Source organism: Mirounga angustirostris, unplaced genomic scaffold (assembly GCF_029215605.1).
Source record: "Mirounga angustirostris isolate CCGP_5_RB_7025 unplaced genomic scaffold, mMirAng1.0.hap1 SCAF_5, whole genome shotgun sequence".
Lineage (NCBI taxonomy): Eukaryota > Metazoa > Chordata > Mammalia > Carnivora > Phocidae > Mirounga > Mirounga angustirostris.
In genome coordinates this window covers 9,802,686-9,821,560 of record NW_026991713.1, presented here as the reverse complement: position 1 = coordinate 9,821,560, position 18,875 = coordinate 9,802,686, and the positions used below count along the sequence as shown (strand labels likewise).

Below are 18,875 nucleotides of genomic sequence, written 5' to 3'. Positions count from 1 at the left end.
TCAATCTAGGGAGATGGACAAGCACGTCTATGATTGAGTAGGCTAAGATCTGTGGAGCACGATCAGGAAAGCACAGGGCACATAATGGGTACCCTGAGTAAGCAAGTCAGGGGAGACTTCCAGGAGGTGATGCCTGAGCTGGGTTTTAAAGGTCAGCAAGGAGTTAGTAAGATTAAGAGGTATTTGGAAGACAGTCAAGTCTGAGGGAACAACAATAATATTGGTAAATTAAACTGCGTTGGCTTAGATTTCTGAGAATCTAAGGTGGATGTCAGAAAGATTGTTTCTGATAGATCAGTTGAGTCACCACTGATCCTGTAAGATTCCATGGCTCAAACAGGTGGGTCTTAAGCTAAACTGCGATTATAAAAAAATTGTGGTCTTCTCGATCAAAGGAAAATTAAAATTGGAAGACTTAAGATTGGAAGGTTTCCTTGGGTAAATTTCTCAACTCATTAAGCTTTTCTTCATCTCTAAAATGGAGACTGTAACACCATCTATCTGTGATGAGATGGTTAGTTACCAACCCATCATCTGCTCTCCCTGTTTCTTTAGCAATGGAGCCAGTTTTTGGTTAAGATGGCAATGTGCCCAGAGTTTTTATTAATTACATTTCCCAGCCTCCTTTGAAACTAACATCACCATGTGACTAATATCCGACCCTTGAAATAAAGTGGCAATATGAAATGGTATTTCCAGGGAGGTTATTAAAAAGGGAGAGGGTAACCGGGATTGACTACAACTGAGCATGAGGGATCTTTCTGGGGTGATGAAAAAGTTCTAAAACTGGATTGCAGCAATTGTTGCGAAACTCTGTAAATTTGCTAAAATTAATTGAATTGTATACTTAAAATGAGCAAATTTTATGGTAAATTACACCTCAATAATGTTATAAAGTAATAATAATTATTATAAAACATCATTTAAAATGGGTTTTGGGGTTTTTTTTAAAGGAATGTGTTTATTTTTATTTTTTTTTTAAGATTTTATTTATTGGGGCACCTGGGTGGCTCAGTCATTAAGCGTCTGCCTTCGGCTCAGGTCATGATCCCAGGGTCCTGGGATCGAGCCTCGCATCGGGCTCCCTGCTCCGTGGGAAGCCTGCTTCTCCCTCTCCCACTCCCCCTGCTTGTGTTCCCTCTCTCGCTGTGTCTCTCTGTCAAATAAATAAATAAAATCTTTAAAAAAAAAAAAGATTTTATTTATTTATTTGACACAGAGAGAGCATGAGCAGCAGGGAGGAACAAGGGGAGAGGGAGAAGCAGGCTCCCTGTGGAGCAGGGAGCCCAATATGGGGCTTGATCCCAGGATCCTGGGATTCTGACCTGAGCCAAAGGCAGACACTTAACTGATTGAGCCACCCAGGCTCCCCAATAAATATAATCTTAAAAAAAAAAAAAAAGAGGGTGGCTGGGTGATGGACATTGGGGAGGTATGTGTTGTGGTGAGTGCTGGGTGTTGTATAAGACTGATGATAACAGAGTGCATCGGGCTCCCTGTTCAGCAGGAAGTCTGCTTCTCCCTCTCCCACTCCCCCTGCTTGTGTTCCCACTCTTGCTATCTCTCTCTCTGTCAAATAAATAAAAATCTTAAAAAAAAAAAAGGCTGATGAATCACAAACCTGTGCCCCTAAAACAAATAATACATTATATGTTAATAAAATATAAATTAAGAATTCTGACAGGGGCGCCTGGGTAGCTGAGTCAGTTAAGCATCTGACTCTTGATCTCAGCTCAGGTCTTGATCCCAGGGTTGTGAGTTCAAGCCCCATGTTGTGCTCCACACCCAGTGTGGAGCCTACCTAAAAAAAAAAAAAAAAAAAAAAAAAAAAAAAATTCTGACAGTGTTCATATTTCCAGTTTTCCATGGTCTTTGTCAGAACAAACCTTAAAAGAAACGCAATCTCCCTCTCAAGACTTCCTCCAGATTTCTTGTCAGGGAATTCCTCGATGAAGGTTGAAGGTGGGATGAACATGTGGTTTGCCTTCTTTTTATCTAATGCTCTTTGGTCGATATTCTTCACCTCTCTGTGGAGAAATCACAAAGTCACGTATGGAAAAATACTGAAAAGTCAGCATGATCTTTTCACTCCTATTTTCATATGTGAAGAGAGACAAATATTTGCAAAGTTATTCATTCAAGAGCAACTGACTGAAGTAGAGAGCTGACTACACAGCAACTACTCAGTCCGGAGCCCCTGCTGTGTGCTAGGGGGCATATCAGTCCTTGGAGACACAGAGAGGAATAAGACGTGGTCCCTGAATTCAAGGAACACGCACTCAGATTAGGAGGGCAGGAGAAGAAATCAACAATCTGAAAGAGGGGCGCCTGGGTGGCTCAGTCAGTTCAGCGTCTGCCTTCGGCTCAGGTCACAATCCCAGGGTCCTGGGATCGAGTCCCGCGTCGGGCTCCCTGCTCGGCAGGGCAGTCCGCTTCTCCCTCTGCCTGCCGCTCCCTCTGCTTGTGCACTCGCTCTCTGACAAATCGGTCAATCAATCAATCTTAAAAACAAACAAACAAAAAAACAATCTGAAAAAAAGCTGAATTTTGAAGGCAAGCTGAATTCAAGTTGGGGATCTGCCGCTTGCTGTCTGACTTTGGGCAAATTACTTAACCTCTCCCTGCCAGCGTATCACCACCAACTTGGTGATAATAGAACCTAGGGTTGCAGTGAGGATTCACTGAGTTACCACAGGTCAGGTGCTTAGCGCAGTGTCTGGTACACAATAAATAAAGGAAGCGCTCTAGAAATGTCAGCAGCTGCTGCTGTTCTTATAGAAGACAGTTTTCAGCGGAGTGTGCTCAGATAAGCATGGGGTACACAATGGGAATGCCAAACTGGGTGATATACCAGCGGACTTTTGAAATGTAAGTAGACATTTACTTGATGAAGAAGCAGGTTACGGACACTCAAGGTAAACAAAATAGCAATAAAAATGTATTTGTGTGAATTAAGATTCTGTCATATACTTCTCTGCTGATGGAGGAGAGATGCAGAAAGACCGGTATTAAAAGACCAGCATTGGGGCGCCTGGGTGGCTCGGTCATTACGCGTCTGCCTTTGGCTCAGGTCATGATCCCATGGTCCTGGGATCGAGCCCCGCATCGGGCTCCCTGCTCTGCAGGAGGCCTGCTTCTCCCTCTCCCTCTCCCCCTGCTTGTGTTCCCTCTCTCGCTGTGTCTCTCTCTGTCAAATAAATAAAATCTTTAAAAAAAAAAAACCAAAAAACCAGCATTGAACTGAGGTAGGGAAGCTGAAGGGACTCCATTTTATTTTATTATTTTATTTTATATATTTATTTTATTTTGTTTTGCTTTTTTTTAAGATTTTATTTATTTACAATAAATAAATAGGGGCAGCAGAAGAGGGCAAAGCAGGCTCCCCGCTGAGCAGGGAGCCCAATATGGGACTCAATCCCAGGACCCTGGGGTCATGACCTGGACCAAAGGCAGATGCTTAACCAACTGAGCCACCCAGGTGTCCCTATATATTTCTTTTAAAGATTTTATTTATTTATTTATTTATTTATTTATTTATTTATTTATTTATTTATTTGAGAGAGTGTGAGCACATGTACAAGTGGGGGGAAGAGTAGAGAGAGGGACAAGCAGACTCCATGCTGAGCATGGAGCGCAACACAGGACTCGATCCCACGACCCCAAAATCACGACCTGACAGACGGACAACCGACTGAGCCACCCAGGCGGCCCTGAAGGGACACCATTTTAGAAAGGCTCCATCTCTGCTATTTTTCTGCTAGGCCCCATTTCAGAATAAGTCAAAGAAGCTATGTTCCCACTTTGAGGGGGAAGCAAGATAGTTAATCATTCTCTGAATTTTGTCCTAGGCCCCAAACACCTAATAATGTCTAAGAGCCAGATCCCAAATATGTTCCAAGCTGACACTGGCATCAATATCTCTACCTTCGGTAATTTACGGAATAACACCCGTTGTTCACCCAACACTTACCTCTGATTGGGCCCTACGCTGGACTCCTGAAGGAACAAATACCCTAGACCCCTTTCCAACATAAACCCCTAACCTCAGGCAATGACAAGACTCCTTCTCCTTTCCTTTCCAAGTCTCCCAGACATTCTGTCTGCTATTCTCTACTTGTCATTTATACTCTTCAATAAACTGTTTTCACTTTCTCTCTTGCATTTGATTTCTTTTTCTTTTTTTTTTTTTAAAGATTTTATTTATTTATTTGACAGAGAGAGACACAGTGAGAGAGGGAACACAAACAGGGGGAGTGGGAGAGGGAGAAGCAGGCCTCCCGCTGAGCAGGGAGCCCAATGAGGGGCTCGATCCCAGGACCCTGGGACCATGTCCTGAGCCGAAGGCAGACGCCCAACAACTGAGCCACCCAGGCGCCCCTTGCATTTGATTTCTATCCTGTGTAAAGCCAAGGACCCTCTTGGCTGGTCCTGGGGGAGCCTCCTCTGGATCCTCAGACTCAACCAGGCTGTATCAAAACCCATGGTTATTCCAACAATGGGCAACTTCTCCCAAGTCAAAGGAAGAAATTCTGTTGACACAATGTTCTTACTTTGGGATCTTCTGCCACAACTTTTTCTTAACCCTGGGGAGCCTGCTTCTGCTTGCAACAAAGAGGCAAAGAACAGCAGCAGATTGCATTTGTCCTTGTTATGATCACATTTTCTTTTCTTTTTTTTAAGATTTTATTTATTTATTTATTTGAGAGGGAGGAAGAGTGAGCAAGAGAGAACACAAGCAGGGGGAGGGGCAGAGGCAGAGGGAGAAGCAGGCTCCCCGCTGAGCAGGGAGCCCAATGTGGGACTCGATCCCAGGACCCCGGGATCATGACCTGAGCCAAAGGTAGACATTCAACGAACTGAGACACCCAGGCACTCCAGACCTGACTCTTAAAAAATGAGGTAACTACAAAACCATTATAATATCTACAAAGAAAAGGAATACACCGATATAAGGAGTTCCTTAATATGTTCCTTTGGAACATAGATACCAAATAGTTCATAGACTCTAAATGTGCAGCTCAAGGAGTTTTTGTGGACTGAGCACACCCATGTAACCAGCACCCAGATCAAGAAACGGAACATTGCCCGCTCCCCAGAAGCCCCCTCATCCGTACCCTACTCAAACCCTACTTCCCTGAGGGTAGCCCTAATTTTGCTCCTTCTGCTTCCGAGTAGTCTCATTCACCCACGGGGAGCCACAGCTTCCCCCTAGTGTCCCAGGCTCTGGCGTCTGATGTCTAACAGCACAGATGTGGGTTTGGTTTTTTTTTAGATTATTTACCTTAGAGAGAGAGGGACAGTGAGAGGGCAGGGGGTCGGGGGAGGGGCAGGGGAGAGGGAGAGAGAGAGAATCTCAAGCGGACTTCCCACTGAGCTTGGAGCCCGACGATGCAGGGCCCCATCCCAGGCCCCCGAGATCATGCCCTCAGCCAAAATCAAGAGTCCGATGCTTTACCCACTGAGCTACCCGGGGGCCCCTTTCAGCACAGATGTGTTTCAAGGACACCGTTTTCTTTCGCAGACACAATTTTGAGAATCACCTTGTTAACAGAAGGCATCCTGAGCTTCTTGACAATGCCTTATCCAACAAAAAGTGGATATATTTCGCATAATTATAGTTTCTACTGACTTAAAATACCTATACTATAATTCACCTGACAAGGATGTCCTTGTATATTTCTGAAATATATACGTGGTAGACTTAATCTTGAATAAATTTAATACTAGCCCTAAATTATTTTTGCCCTGCTCATGCCATAGCTAGGTATAACTAGGGGGGCTAAGTTCTGGCCGATGGAATGAAAAATGGAAGCTTCACTTGTGACTCACAAGAGGTATGCATTTCTTTGGACTTCACCTTCCTTTTTCTTTTCTTTTAAGATTTTTATTTATTTGACAGAGAGAGAGACTCAGCAAGAGAGGGAACACAAGCAGAGGGAAAGGGAGAAGCAGGCTTCCCGCCGAGCAGGGAGCCCGATGCGGGGCTCAATCTCAGGACCCTGACATCATGACCTGAGCTGAAGGTAGACGCTTAATGACTGAGCCACCCAGGCGCCCCTTCATCTTCCTTTCTATTGGCTGGAATATGGACCTGATGGCTGGAGCTTGACCAGCTATCTTGGATCATGAGGTGGAATCATGGGCGAAGGATTATGGAGAAATAAGACAAAAGGGGCTTGGGTCCCTGGCACTGACCTGCCATATCTCTTGGACTCCTTTTTAAATAATAAAAATAGATTTGCACCTTGTTTTAGCCACTATTTTGAGTTCTGTCACTCGAAGTTAAACCTAATTCTAAGTGATAGAATTACCTACTATGGGCTTGGTCTTATAAACAGGCTTTATGTGCCTTATTTTACTTGATTGATACAACTCTCCAAAGTAGGAAATATTATCTTCATTTAAGCAACAAAGAAATGGAAGCTCAGCAATATACGTGACTGGTCCAATGTCATAGAGCCAGTAAGTAAAAAACCCTAAGCCTCTGCCATTCCAATTGCTACAACTATTGGGAGAGACAGACATTACAAAACATCTATGTTAGAAACAGAACATAATACCTGGTGCCTAGAAGTTGCTGAAAACATTTGTTGGAACAATGAGTGAAATATAGAAAAAACAAAGCGTAATGAGCCACAGTAACAGAGGCAGAAACAAAGAGCCCTAAAGAACAATTCCTGCAAGGGCGCCTGGGTGGCTCAGTCAGTTAAGCATCTACGTTTGGCTCAGGTCATGATCTCAGGATCCTGGGATCAGGCTCCCCACATCAGGCTCCCTTCTCAGTGGAGCCCGCTTCTCCCTCTCCCTCCCCTTCACCCTGCTTGTGCTCTCTCTCTCTCTCCCAAATAAATAAATTAAAAAAAAAAAAAGAAAAAGAATGGTTCCTGGGTCCTCTCCCTTCCCCAGTCTTGACCCTCTCCTCCCTCACCTGCATCTCTCTGACCTCTCCCGCTTCACACAGGCTTGGGTCTTCCACTTTACATTGAAACGGCCCTGTTACTCACCATCCAATCTTGCCTTTTTTAGTTCAGAATTTTGCTCCTTCTGCTTCCTAGTAGTCTCATTCACCCATGGGGAGCCACAGCTTCCCCCTAGTGTCCCAGGCTCTGGTGTCTGACCTCAGCCCTGTTAAGACCGTTCTCTACCAACTCACCAAACCTGTCTCAGCCCCAGGCTTCTGCATCTGGCACCCCGCTGCTGATCCTTACTTCCCTTAGCCCTTTCTTCCCTCAGCTTCATGGTTGGTGTGCCTTTACATGCAGGCTCTCCTTTCCTTCTGGCCACTCTTTCTCCTTGGCCCCATTTGTCCTCCCCACATATGTGGTGGCCCTCTAAGTTTCTGTCCTTGACCTTGACTTCGGTAAATGGCGATAAATAACTGTGCCTCTTACACACACTATTTTATACCCTGATTTTTTTTGTTTTGGTCCAGTAATATATTGTGACCATCCCTCCTTATAAAATAAGAATACTAGATCAACATGGCCATTTTTCTTGGCTGCAGAGCATGCACATACAAGAGCTTATTAAACCAATCACCTTTTTTTAAAAACATTTTAAAAAAATAGTTTATTTATTTATTTAAGAGAGACAGAATGAGAGAGAGAGAGAGCACAAGATGGGAGAAGGTCAGAGGGAGAAGCAGACTCCCTGCTGAGCAGGGAGCCCGATGCGGGACTCGATCCCAGGGCTCCAGGATCACGACCTGAGCCGAAGGCAGTCGCTTAACCAACTGAGTCACCCAGGCTCCCCTCACTCTTTGATGAACATTTAGGCTAAACTGCATTTTTGTGGGGCTTGTTTTTGTGCGCGTGTGTGTGTGTGTGTGTATCATCATTTGGAAATAACTCAACTGTATCACTTTGCAAAATAAATCAGTTACCTATGTGTTCATTGTTTCCTTTCTCTCTCCTATGATGGCAGATGCCAATGGCTGTCTAGCCAACAGCTATTCACCCTTTCTCCCCTGCTAACCGAATCCAGTGCTATTTTGGGTAATGAAGTGCCCAGCCAGTTCTGCTCTGGTCCAGGCACGGAAATCTCATTTCTCTTTGCCAGATATTTCCCGAGCTTCTTTTGCAGCCCGGATGTCCATGTAAGAGAGTTACGGGAGCAGGCAGAGAAGACATGAGAGAGATAAGGAGCAAACGAAGAAGGTGAGCTCTTCTCTAGAGAAAAAAAGTGCCAGCTAATAAAGGGAGAATGAATGATGGAAGTAGAAAATCACGATTCTGCAACCCCAACTATTATCATTGGTTCGGGCAAAGACCATCAAAGCGATGCTAAAACCGCTGGGCAAAGGTTTGGGGACAGCAGATTCATTCAGTCTCAGAGAATCATACCACTTATTACAGACTAACTACATAAAACAGGGGTCTTACAGTGGAGAGGTCTGGCAGAGACCATCTGTCTGGCTGACCCGACACTGAGTGTCTCCTGATGTAGTGCAGTGGGCACACACAACATCATCTATGAGGTGTTCTTGGCGCAAGGATCTTCCCTGAAACTTATCAAGTATCTAGTATCACCCCAATGTCCAGTTTACAAGAAATATAGGGTATTTTGAAATAAGTTAAATGATACCCTGAAGAAATAGTCAGAAAAATCCAGAATGTGGCTTGAGCGTTTCAAAAAAGTCTATGTCAGGGCGCCTGGGTGGCTGCAGTTGGTTAAGCGACTGCCTTCGGCTCAGGTCGTGATCCTGGAGTCCTGGGATCGAGTCCCGCATCGGGCTCCCTGCTCGGCGGGGAGTCTGCTTCTCCCTCTGACCATCTCCCCTCTCATGCTCTCTCTATCTCATTCTCTCTCTCAAATAAATAAATAAAATCTTTTTTAAAAAAAAGTCTATGTCATTTAAAAAAAATTAATAATGTAATCATTGCGTCAGGGCGTAATAACAAAGGTGGGGGCAGGGCACTGTTATCGATGAAAAGACACCAAAGAAATATAACAACAAAATCTAATTCCCAATCCTTGATTGGATCCTGGAGCAGCAAGTAAAACCAAAAAGGATATTTTGGGCACCACTGGGGAAATACGAATTTGACCTAATTACTAGGGAGAGAAAGAAAATATGGCAAAATGTGGATAATTGGTAAACGCAGTGCGGGCATATGGTGTTCACTGCACCATCCTTTCAACATTTCTGGAAGGTCTGAAAATTTTCTAAATAAAATAAAAATATTGAAAAAGTCAGAAGGCACAGGAAAATATCCATAATACGCTAAGTGGGGAAACAAAGTCTAAAAACCAGATTGACAGTATGACTCTATTACTTTTGTTTAAAGATACACCTCTGTGGGCCCAGGAGTAAAGACTGCAAGGATTTATAGAAAAATGTTGGTGGGGCGCCTGGGTGGCTCAGTCGTTAAGCGTCTGCCTTCGGCTCAGGTCATGGTCCCAGGGTCCTGGGATCAAGTCCCACATCGGGCTCCCTGCTCGGCGGGAAGCCTGCTTCTCCCTCTCCCACCCCCCTGCTTGTGTTCCTGCTCTGGCTATCTCTCTCTCTGTGTCAAATAAATAAATAAATAAATCTTTAAAAAAAAAAAAGAAAGAAAAATGTTGGCAATGTATACCTCCAGGTGCTTTTCCAGGTTGGTTTGTTTGTCTTCACTGAACATAAATGTTTTTGTAGTTTAGAAAAAAATAACTTTAAAAGAAAGATCTGGTCTCTGTTATTGTGGAGTTTACATTCTGACCACAAGAAATGTGCTCAAGATAGTCCCAGGGCCAGGCCCCAAATTAAAAATTGTCATGTGCAGGGGTGCCACGGTGGTGCAGTCGGTTAAGTGTCCGACTCTCGGTTTTGGCTCATATACTCTTGGTTTCGGCTCAGGTCGTGATCTCAGTGTCGTGAGACCCGCCCACATCATCGGGCTCCACACAGTGGGGAGTCTGTTCAAGATTCTCTCTCCCCCCTCTCCATCTGCACCTCCTGCTCATGCTCTATCTCTCTAAAATAATAAAATCTTAAAAATTAAAAAAAAATTAGGGGCACCTGGGTGGCTCAGTTGTTAAGTGTCTGCCTTCGGCTCAGGTCATGATCCCAAGGTCCTGGGATCGAGCCCCACATCAGGTTCCCCACTCAGCGGGAAGCCTGCTTCTCCCTCTCCCATTCCCCCTGCTTGTGTTCCCTCTCTTGCTATCTCTCTATCAAATAAATAAATAAAATCTTTTTTAAATAAATAAATAAATAAATAAATAATAAAATGCACATAAAAATGAAACTGTCATGTGCAGGGGCGCCTGGTCGGCCTGGTAAGTGGAGCGTGCAACTCTTGATCTTGAGGTTGTGAGTTCGAGTCCCACATTAGGTATAGAGATTACTTAAAAATCTTTAAAAAAAATTTTTTTTAAATTGTCATGTGCAACCATAGACAGACACTCAAACAATGCCCCTTCCCTAATGTCCCTTAAATACCTGAGGAAGTTTTCTTGCAGTCCCTTTAGGTACTCATCAAAATAATTCCATTCATTCCTGTGGAGCCAGCTCAGTTGGTGGAGGTTGTCCCTCTGCTTCTTCATGTTGCTCAGGGTCAGGTTGATGACCTCAGCATACGTCAGGACAGACTCAGTGGCATCAGCCGTCAAGGAAAAGCCCATACTCTCAGTTGGTATTGACTGAGCGTTACCAGCAGAACAGCCTACTGCATGGGGCGGGGGCTGGGGGGGGGATGGCAGAGTGGGGGAAATGACCTCTTTCTGGACCAGATCACTGAAATCTGGGCAGGAAAGGACTCCTGCTCTCTGGCCATGGCCTACTGGGAAAGGCAAGCAGATATCCTCCCCAATGGCCAGGCCATTCCCGGTCTTTTAACAAAGCCCTTCTCTCCTGCTGATGGAAGGGCTAGGAAATGCTCTTTTCATACTGCTGTCTAAAATTCTCACTCACTTATCATGGGAAGCACTTCGTAATGTATAGAGTTGTCATATCACTATGTCGTACACCTGAAACTAATAAGTTGTGAGTCAACTATACTTCAATAAAAAAAATAAGCAAATAAATACAATTCTTACTCTATTATTACAGTGGTGAAGAGGAATGGATTTCAACTATCAGTCTCAAGCCTCATTCCCAACATCATGGAAGTTGATAAAAGATATTGAGCTCCGAGGTTAAGCGGTGCACATGAGATCTTAAGGTCAGTGGGTTGCTGAGCTGGACTCAAATCTGGGGCTGTGTATTCCCAACCCAGGCTCCTTCCACTATACTACACAGTCTACAGAGCACTGAGGTGATATACGGGAAAGTGCTTTATATACTAATAAAGTGCTATGAAATGTGAGCTGTTAGGCTTATATATAAATAAGTCTGGGGATATGAGCTCTATAGACAAGTGCTACCTAGTTCATTGGAAAAGCTCCTCCTGATGGGGAGCTATGTGCAGACAGGTAACGTTTCAAGCACTTGTTACTTCTCAGGCTCTAGGCCAAGCCTTTATTGTTACTGTGCCAGTACTCTGCAATAACAGCCCTAGAAGGCAGGTGTTGCTATCCCATTTTGTAGATGAAAAAAATGAGGCTCAGAAGTTTGTCTAAGATCACTCAGCTGGTCAACAGTTGAGTTGGTTCTTGAGTCCAGGAGGACTTGATTCCATATTCTGACCCCCTACAGTAAAGTGCTAGGACTTAGGACACCAACATGTCACATCTGTTTTCTTAAGATCTGCGTTGGTTACCAAATCTTTAAAATAAATGCCAGCAGGGCCAGAGATCTGCTGATGGATCTGGAGGAGGGATGTGTGTGTGTGGAGGATGGTAGAAGAAACACACGTCTGGACCCCAAATCCTGATCAATACATACTCTGGGGTCAATGAGCATCTGGGAGTCATTACTGAGCTGCAAAGCATGTTCGAGTACCTAGTTAGCATTCTCTCTGGTAGATAGGAAGAGATTTTGCACCCAGGGGAATTTGACATGCCCAAGATCCCACGCAGCCAGTTCATGAGGCCGACTTGGAACTAAAAGGCGCAAGATTCTGAGCCTTAGGCTCATATCAATGGCTACCCTTGACGGACACGCATTATGTGCCAGGCACTGGGTTAAGGACTGGGTGCCTTTCCACATCCTTGCTTCTGGGAGGAGGAAGCAGAGGCCTGGAATAATATCTGCCCTGCCCATGGTGGAAAGGATATGGGATGCTCTTGGTTCTTTCCCTCCTGACTATCAACACGTCTTTGCCACAATGCTGCAGACAGCCGTAATTCTGGAGGAAGTACACAATCAGAGGGCTCTTCCCATAAAGGTTGAAGAAGTTTGAAATCAGCTCAGGGCTTTTGCAGGCTGGGTGAGACTGAGTAGGAAAGAGAGTGGAAAAAATTACAGATTGTCATTGTTACAACATGGATTAAGAAACGTAAAGGTAATAATGTTCTCTGTCCAGTAACTTCAATTTGAGGATACTACCCTAAGGAAATTACCCAAATTAAAGAAAAAAGATTTAAGTACTAAGATGCTTGCTGCAGAGATATTGACTATAGCAAAAGATTAGAACAACCTGAATGTTCAAGAAGATACTGATATTTCTATCCCAAGGAATAGTTATGCTGCTACTAAAATGTTTATGAAGAGTTGGTCCCAAGAAATAGCTTCAGATCTAATAGTAGACTTAAAAATTGAGATGCAGGGGCACCTGGGTGGCTCAGTCAGTTAGGCATCTGCCTTCGGCTCAGATCATGATCTCAGGGGCCCGGGATTGAGCCCCATGTCTGCCTCCCCGGTGAGCAATGAGTCTGCTTCTCTCTCTGACCCTCCCCACCCTCATGCTCTCTCTCTCTCTCAAATAAATAAATAAATAAAATCTTAAAAAACAAAACAAATAGGGCATCTGCGTGGCTCAGTCGGTTAAGGTCTGCCTTCTGCTCAGGTCATGATCCCGGAGTCCTGGGATCGAGCCCCGCATCGGGTTCCCTGCTCAGCAGGAAGCCTGCTTCTCCCTCTGCCCCTGCCCCCCACTCCTCTCTCACTCTCTCTCTCAAGTAAATAAGTAAAATATTAAAAATAAATGAAAAAATGAAAAAAATTGAGATGCAAAGTCAGGTAGATAGCATTATATATTCTCTATGAAACAGTTAAAAAGAAAGATAGGAGACTGCAAGCATAGTTACCAAAATGTTAATGATTCATTCAGCAAATATTTATTGGGTCACTATCATGTATAAACACTGTTCTAGGTGCTAGAGATTTAACCAAGAAGAGGATAAATTCCAGCCCTCACGCAGCTTGCATTACACTTGAGAAAAGACAATAAACAATTCAACAAATAGAGAATAGTGTAACATTATGGAATAATAGGAGCTTCAAATAAGAATCAAGCAGGTGGGGCGCCTGGGTGGCTCAGTCATTAGGCGACTGCCTTCGGCTCAGGTCATGATCCCGGGGTCCTGGGATCGAGCCCCGCATCAGGCTCCCTGCTCTGCGGGAAGCCTGCTTCTCCGTCTCCCACTCCCCCTGCTTCTGTTCCCTCTCTCGCTATCTCTCTCTCTGTCAAACGAATAAATAAAAATCTTTAAAAAAAAAAAAAAAGAAGTGATGGAATTGGCAATCTGCTGTGAAAGCAGAATTGGCAGGATTTGCTGGAGGACTTGACGTTGAGTGTGAGGAGAGAAGTCAAGGATGACTCTAAAGATGTAGGTGCCAGTTGTTCAGGTGGGAGGATCCAGGAAGGAACAGGTTGGTGGGGCAGGAAAATCAAAAAGTCTGCTTCGGGGGCGCCTGGGTGGCTCAGTTGGTTAAGCGACTGCCTTCGGCTCAGGTCATGATCCTGGAGTCCCAGGATCGAGTCCCGCATCGGGCTCCCTGCTCGGCGGGGAGTCTGCTTCTCCCTCTGACCGTCCTCCCTCTCATGCTCTCTGTCTCTCATTCTCTCTGTCTCAAATAAATAAATAAATAAAATCTTAAAAAAATAAAAAGTCTGCTTCGGTCGTGCTATAGTTGAGAGGAAGTATCTCAGGAAAGAGAACGGCCTGGGGCCAAGAGTGACTTGTTTTCCTTGCTTATTATTCCTCTGCCTTTTTCCAACAATGTCAATAATGAGTATGTACTACTTTTGTATTTAAAGAAACAATACATTTTAAAGAAGCAGATATAATTTAACTAAAAAAGTCTGCCCCATGAATAAGGGCTGTGACAACACCTGAGTGCACTATTCTCTAGTACTTTCCATTTTAATTGCTTCATGAGATTTTTTTTTTTTTCTACCTATAGCACCGTCTCTTAAACCTCATCACTTTGACATGTTGGGCCAGATAATTCTTTGTGGCAGGAGCTGTCCTGTGCATAGTAGGATGTTGAGCAGCATCCCTGGTCTCTAGATGCTAGTAGGACTCTGTCTCCTCCTTCACCCCCAGTTGTGACGACCTGAATTGTCTCTAGGTGTGGCCAAGTCTCCTAGCAGGCAAACTCGCCTGCAGTGGAGAACTACTATTTAACAGCAAGATCCCACTGGGTTCACAGAAACTTAGGCTAATAAGGAACCCTACCGCCAAACTGGGGGCCGATCTGTGTTTGGTCTCCAGTGAAATGCGGGCAACAAGGAAAAAAAATATTGCAATAAATCTGATATAGAGTACGCTTATTCACTTTAAGGCCTTTCTTTTATTCTGAGATTACCTTTTCTCCTTTTTTGTGCTAATGACCTTTCTTCTATGAAACAATGGTGATGGTAGATAAGCAGTCATTTTGCTTTAATGAACTTTAGTTAAAATTTTTTTTTTCAAAGTCTAGAAAATTCCAAAGTGAATCCAGGATCCACTGATTTAGTTCTACATTTATCCTAGAGTTATTCTTTTGGTTGCCCAGAATCCATCCTCCTTTCCTGACAGGCCCTGATTCTTGTGCTTGGGGGAGTTTACCTGCCCTCTACTGCATTTGGGTTTAAGGGAACTGTGAAGTCAAAAGTCCTGCTCCCCCATGAGGGCACTGGAGGGGTCCTCAGAGGCCTTCACAGGCTCTGCCAGGGCCTACCTCCACCTACCCAGCTAGAGCCAGGGCTCATGGAATCAGCTTTGGTCAGTCAAAACTCCTGCTCCTGGGATTTTGAATCTTGAGTGGGGTAAAATATAGACTGCAAACACATGGGGGTTCACCCATCCGAGGCATGTCACCTTGAAGAGATGGTTTGAGGGTTGAAACTGCCATGATTCTTCTCCTCGTGCCTGGACTCAATTTCAGACTTTCTAGCTTACTCAGTGTTCTTCCAGTTTTTGTTCAAGTTGGCCAAGGACAGAGTGGGAAATGTTCAGAGAATCTCTCTTTAGTGCTTTGGAAGAAGGTGGGGAAAAAAGATACTTCTTTGACAATTCCTCAAACAGGCCTGATTTAGTGAAAATGAAGAGCAGGAACACATTGAAACTGTGAAGGGATCCAAAGGCGGTCCTGGGTCAGCAGTGAGCCCCTATCCTAGCTTCAATCCATCCTCGGATGTTGCTGCTTTGCATAATGTGGTAACAGTTAAAGGTGTGGATGAAGCAACCATCATTGACATTCTAACTGAGAGGAACAATGCACAGTCCTTGGCAGATCAAAGCAGCATATCTCCAGGAAAAAGGAAAGCCCCTGGATGAAGCTCTGAAGAAAGCCCCTTCTGGTCACCTCAAGGAAGTTGTTTTGGCTCTATTAAAAACTCCAGCCCAGTTCGATGCTGGTGAACTTTGTGCTGCCACGAAGGGCCTTGGAACTGATGAAGACAGTCTGGATGAAATTTTGGTATTGAGAACTAACAAAGAAATCAGAGAAATTAACAGTCTATAGAGAAGAACTAAAGAGAGATCTGGCTAAAGATATCACCTCGGACACATCTGGAGATTATTGGAATGCTCTGCTTTCTCTGGCTAAGGGTGACCTATCTGAGGATTTTGGCTTGAATGACGACTTGGCTGATACGGATGCTAGGGCTTTATATGAAGCAGAAGAAAGGAGAAAAGGGACAGATGTGAATGTGTTCATTACCATCCTTACCACCAGAACCTATCCCCATCTTCGCCAAGTGTTTCAGAAGTACAGCAAGTACAGTAAGCATGACATGAACAAAGTTCTGGACCTGGAGATGAAAGGTGACATTGACAAATGCCTCACGACTACCGTGAAGTGTACCACAAGCAAACCGATGTTCTTCGCCAAGAAGCTTCATCAGGCCATGAAGGGTTCTGGACCTCAGAATTATGGTTTCCTGCTCTGAAATCTACATGAATGACATCAAAGCATGCTACCAGAAATTGTATGGTCTCTCTCTCTGCCAAGCCATCCTAGATGAAACCAAGGGAGATTATGAAAAAATCCTGGTGGCTCTCTGTGGAGACTAACATTCCTTTGCTGATCGCAAGCTTCTTGATCAGAAGACTTTTTAATCATATCATTTCATTCTATATCATAGACTTAAACAGGAAAGTTTTCTCAGCAGGATTACAGTCTAGCTAAATGCTTTCTGAAAAATATAGCCTATAAATCATTTTTATATCACAACTCCATATAATAGAAGTTTTTTTAAAACTATATTTATCCCAAATTATAAAAACCTCATAAACAGGTTGTTCTAGTAACATTACCTGAGAAAGATGTTTGTGCAGTAGAAAATAAAATGATTTTGCAGGACAAAAAAAAAAAAAAAGTTGGCCAAGGACAGATTTTGTTATTTATAAGCAAAGAATTCCAACTAATATACTTCTTTCGATAATATTCTCAACAGGTAATCGTCCATTTTGCTTCCCTAACTTTGAAATAAGAAACATACTACCTTCAGAAACATCCATGTTGGTAAGCATCTGATTTCTCCTCACAGGTGGGAGTCAGGGACCGGGCCTTGGGTACCGGGACCTGGGAATAGGAGTGGAAAGGGCTGGCTGCTAACCACAGCACTGGGCCAAGGCTGGCCAGTGTGCAAGACGAGAAGTTCTGAAACATCAGATCCAAGGGGCAGGAGGAAAGCAGAGTAGGAGCTAGAGTGAAGGGTTGGCATCAGAGACCTGGCAGGAGGAAGGAGTTGGTTTGAGATCTAGAGACGGAACAAGACCAGCAGATGGTCTGCAGCAGAGCCAGGGGGTAAAGCTGGTTTAAAATGGCAACTTGGACCCTTAGGAAGTTCCTTCTTAGCCTAGATAAAAATCTGACTCTCTAATTCCAACCCATCTTCCTCCAGAACCATGTGTTACAGAATGGTCCTTCAAATATTGGAGGAGAGGGCGCCTGGGTGGCTCAGTTGGTTAAGCGACTGCCTTCGGCTCAGGTCATGATCCTGGAGTCCCTGGATTGAGTCCCGCATGGGGCTCCCTGCTCGGCAGGGAGTCTGCTTCTCCCTCTGGCCCTCCCCCATCTCATGTGCTCTCTCTCATTCTCTCTCTCTCAAATAAATAAATAAAATCTTTAAAAAAAAAAAATATTGGAGGAGAGCCCTTGATCTTCTCTATATCTTGTCTTCTCCAACCTAAACATCCCTAGTGCTTTCAGTAATTCCTGGACAGACAGACTCCAGCCAGGCCCCTCCCTCTGCACGTTTGTTCAATGAAATGTTTTGAAATGGGACTGTCCTCTTTCTCATTCTGGACCAACAGAACTTCCTTTTTAGAAGTTTTTTCTTTTGACACTTAGAGATCATTTTTCTGATATCTCTGAGGATGAAAACCTCTATTACTTTTTTACAAAATAAATTCATGTTCACCATGAGAAATTCATATAATAATTTATTTTTTATTTATATTTAAAAAATTTTTTTAGATATTTATTTGACAGAGAGAGACACAGCGAGAGAGGGAACACAAGAAGGGGGAGTGGGAGAGGGAGAAGCAGGCTTCCCGCGGAGAAGGGAACCCGATGCGGGGCTCAATCCCAGGACCCAAAGATCATGACCTGAGCAGAAGGCAGACACTTAACGACAGCCACCCAGGCGCCCCCATATAATAATTTCAAAAGGTGAAAAGTAAAAGAGAAAAGTCTCCCTCTTCCCCACTTGCAGCCCTAAGAATAAATACTATGAACACTTTTCTGGGTATCCTCCCAAGCCTTCTTGTACGCACAGACCAATTTTATACCAAAAATATATTTCAAAAATAAAAATGGAATCATTCTCTATATAACGTCTTACTTTAATTTTTCATTCACCAGCACCTAAATACATTACCGGTAATATTCTCTTGATTTATGAACTTTAGACATTGTCAACTAACTTCTTTCATATTAGAAGTTATAAATCTGTCTCACTAGATTCATATATGTTGTCTACCTTGGATTTGGCTTCCTCTGCCCTTCAAAATTCCTATATATATAAATTCCCCAACTGACCAATGTTGACCCATAAGTAGGGACATCTCTATGCCCCTATTCAGCAGGAAGAAGTTACAGAAGATAAGACTTTCCACCCTCGGCAACCTTAAAAGATTTAAAGATTTTATTTATTTATTTGACCGAGAGAGAGAGCACAAGTAGGCAGAGCGGCAGGCAGAAGGAGAGGGAAAAGCAGGCTCTCTGCTGAACAGGGAGCCTGATGTGGGGCTCGATGCCAGGACCCCTGGACCATGACCTGAGCCGAAGGCAGACGCTTAACCAACTGAGCCACCCAGGCGCCCTGGCAACCTTAAAAGATTTAAAGGTCAAAACTGGGGGCGACTGGGTGGCTCAGTCATTAAGTGTCTGCTTTGGCTCAGGTCGTGATCCCAAGGTCCTGGGATCGAGCCCCGCATCAGGATCCCTGTTCCGCGGGAAGCCTGCTTCTCCCTCTCCCACTCCCCCTGCTTGTGTTCCCTCTCTCACTGTGTCTCTCTCTGTCAAATAAATAAATAAAATCTTAAAAAAAAAAAAAAAAAGCCCTTTGTACCTTAAAAAAAAAAGTGGGGCACCTGGGTGGCTCAGTCATTAAGCATCTGCCTTGGGCTCAGGTCATGAT

General features: G+C 44.0%; 1 protein-coding gene and 1 pseudogene across 1 annotated transcript in view; one reads left to right on the top strand and one right to left on the bottom strand.

The window, feature by feature from the left end:
* FAM227A (family with sequence similarity 227 member A) overlaps positions 1-18,875 on the bottom strand; it is a 70,671-nt gene continuing 51,796 nt past the window's right edge. Inside the window, exons 14-17 of the mRNA XM_045875987.2 lie at positions 12,136-12,293; positions 10,421-10,573; positions 1,843-2,027; positions 1-5 (exon numbers count right to left, since the gene is read on the bottom strand). Coding sequence (XP_045731943.1) covers positions 1-5; positions 1,843-2,027; positions 10,421-10,573; positions 12,136-12,293 — 501 coding nt within the window. The remainder of the gene's footprint in view (positions 6-1,842; positions 2,028-10,420; positions 10,574-12,135; positions 12,294-18,875) is intronic.
* Positions 13,616-16,587, top strand: LOC123843100 (annexin A1-like; annotated as a pseudogene).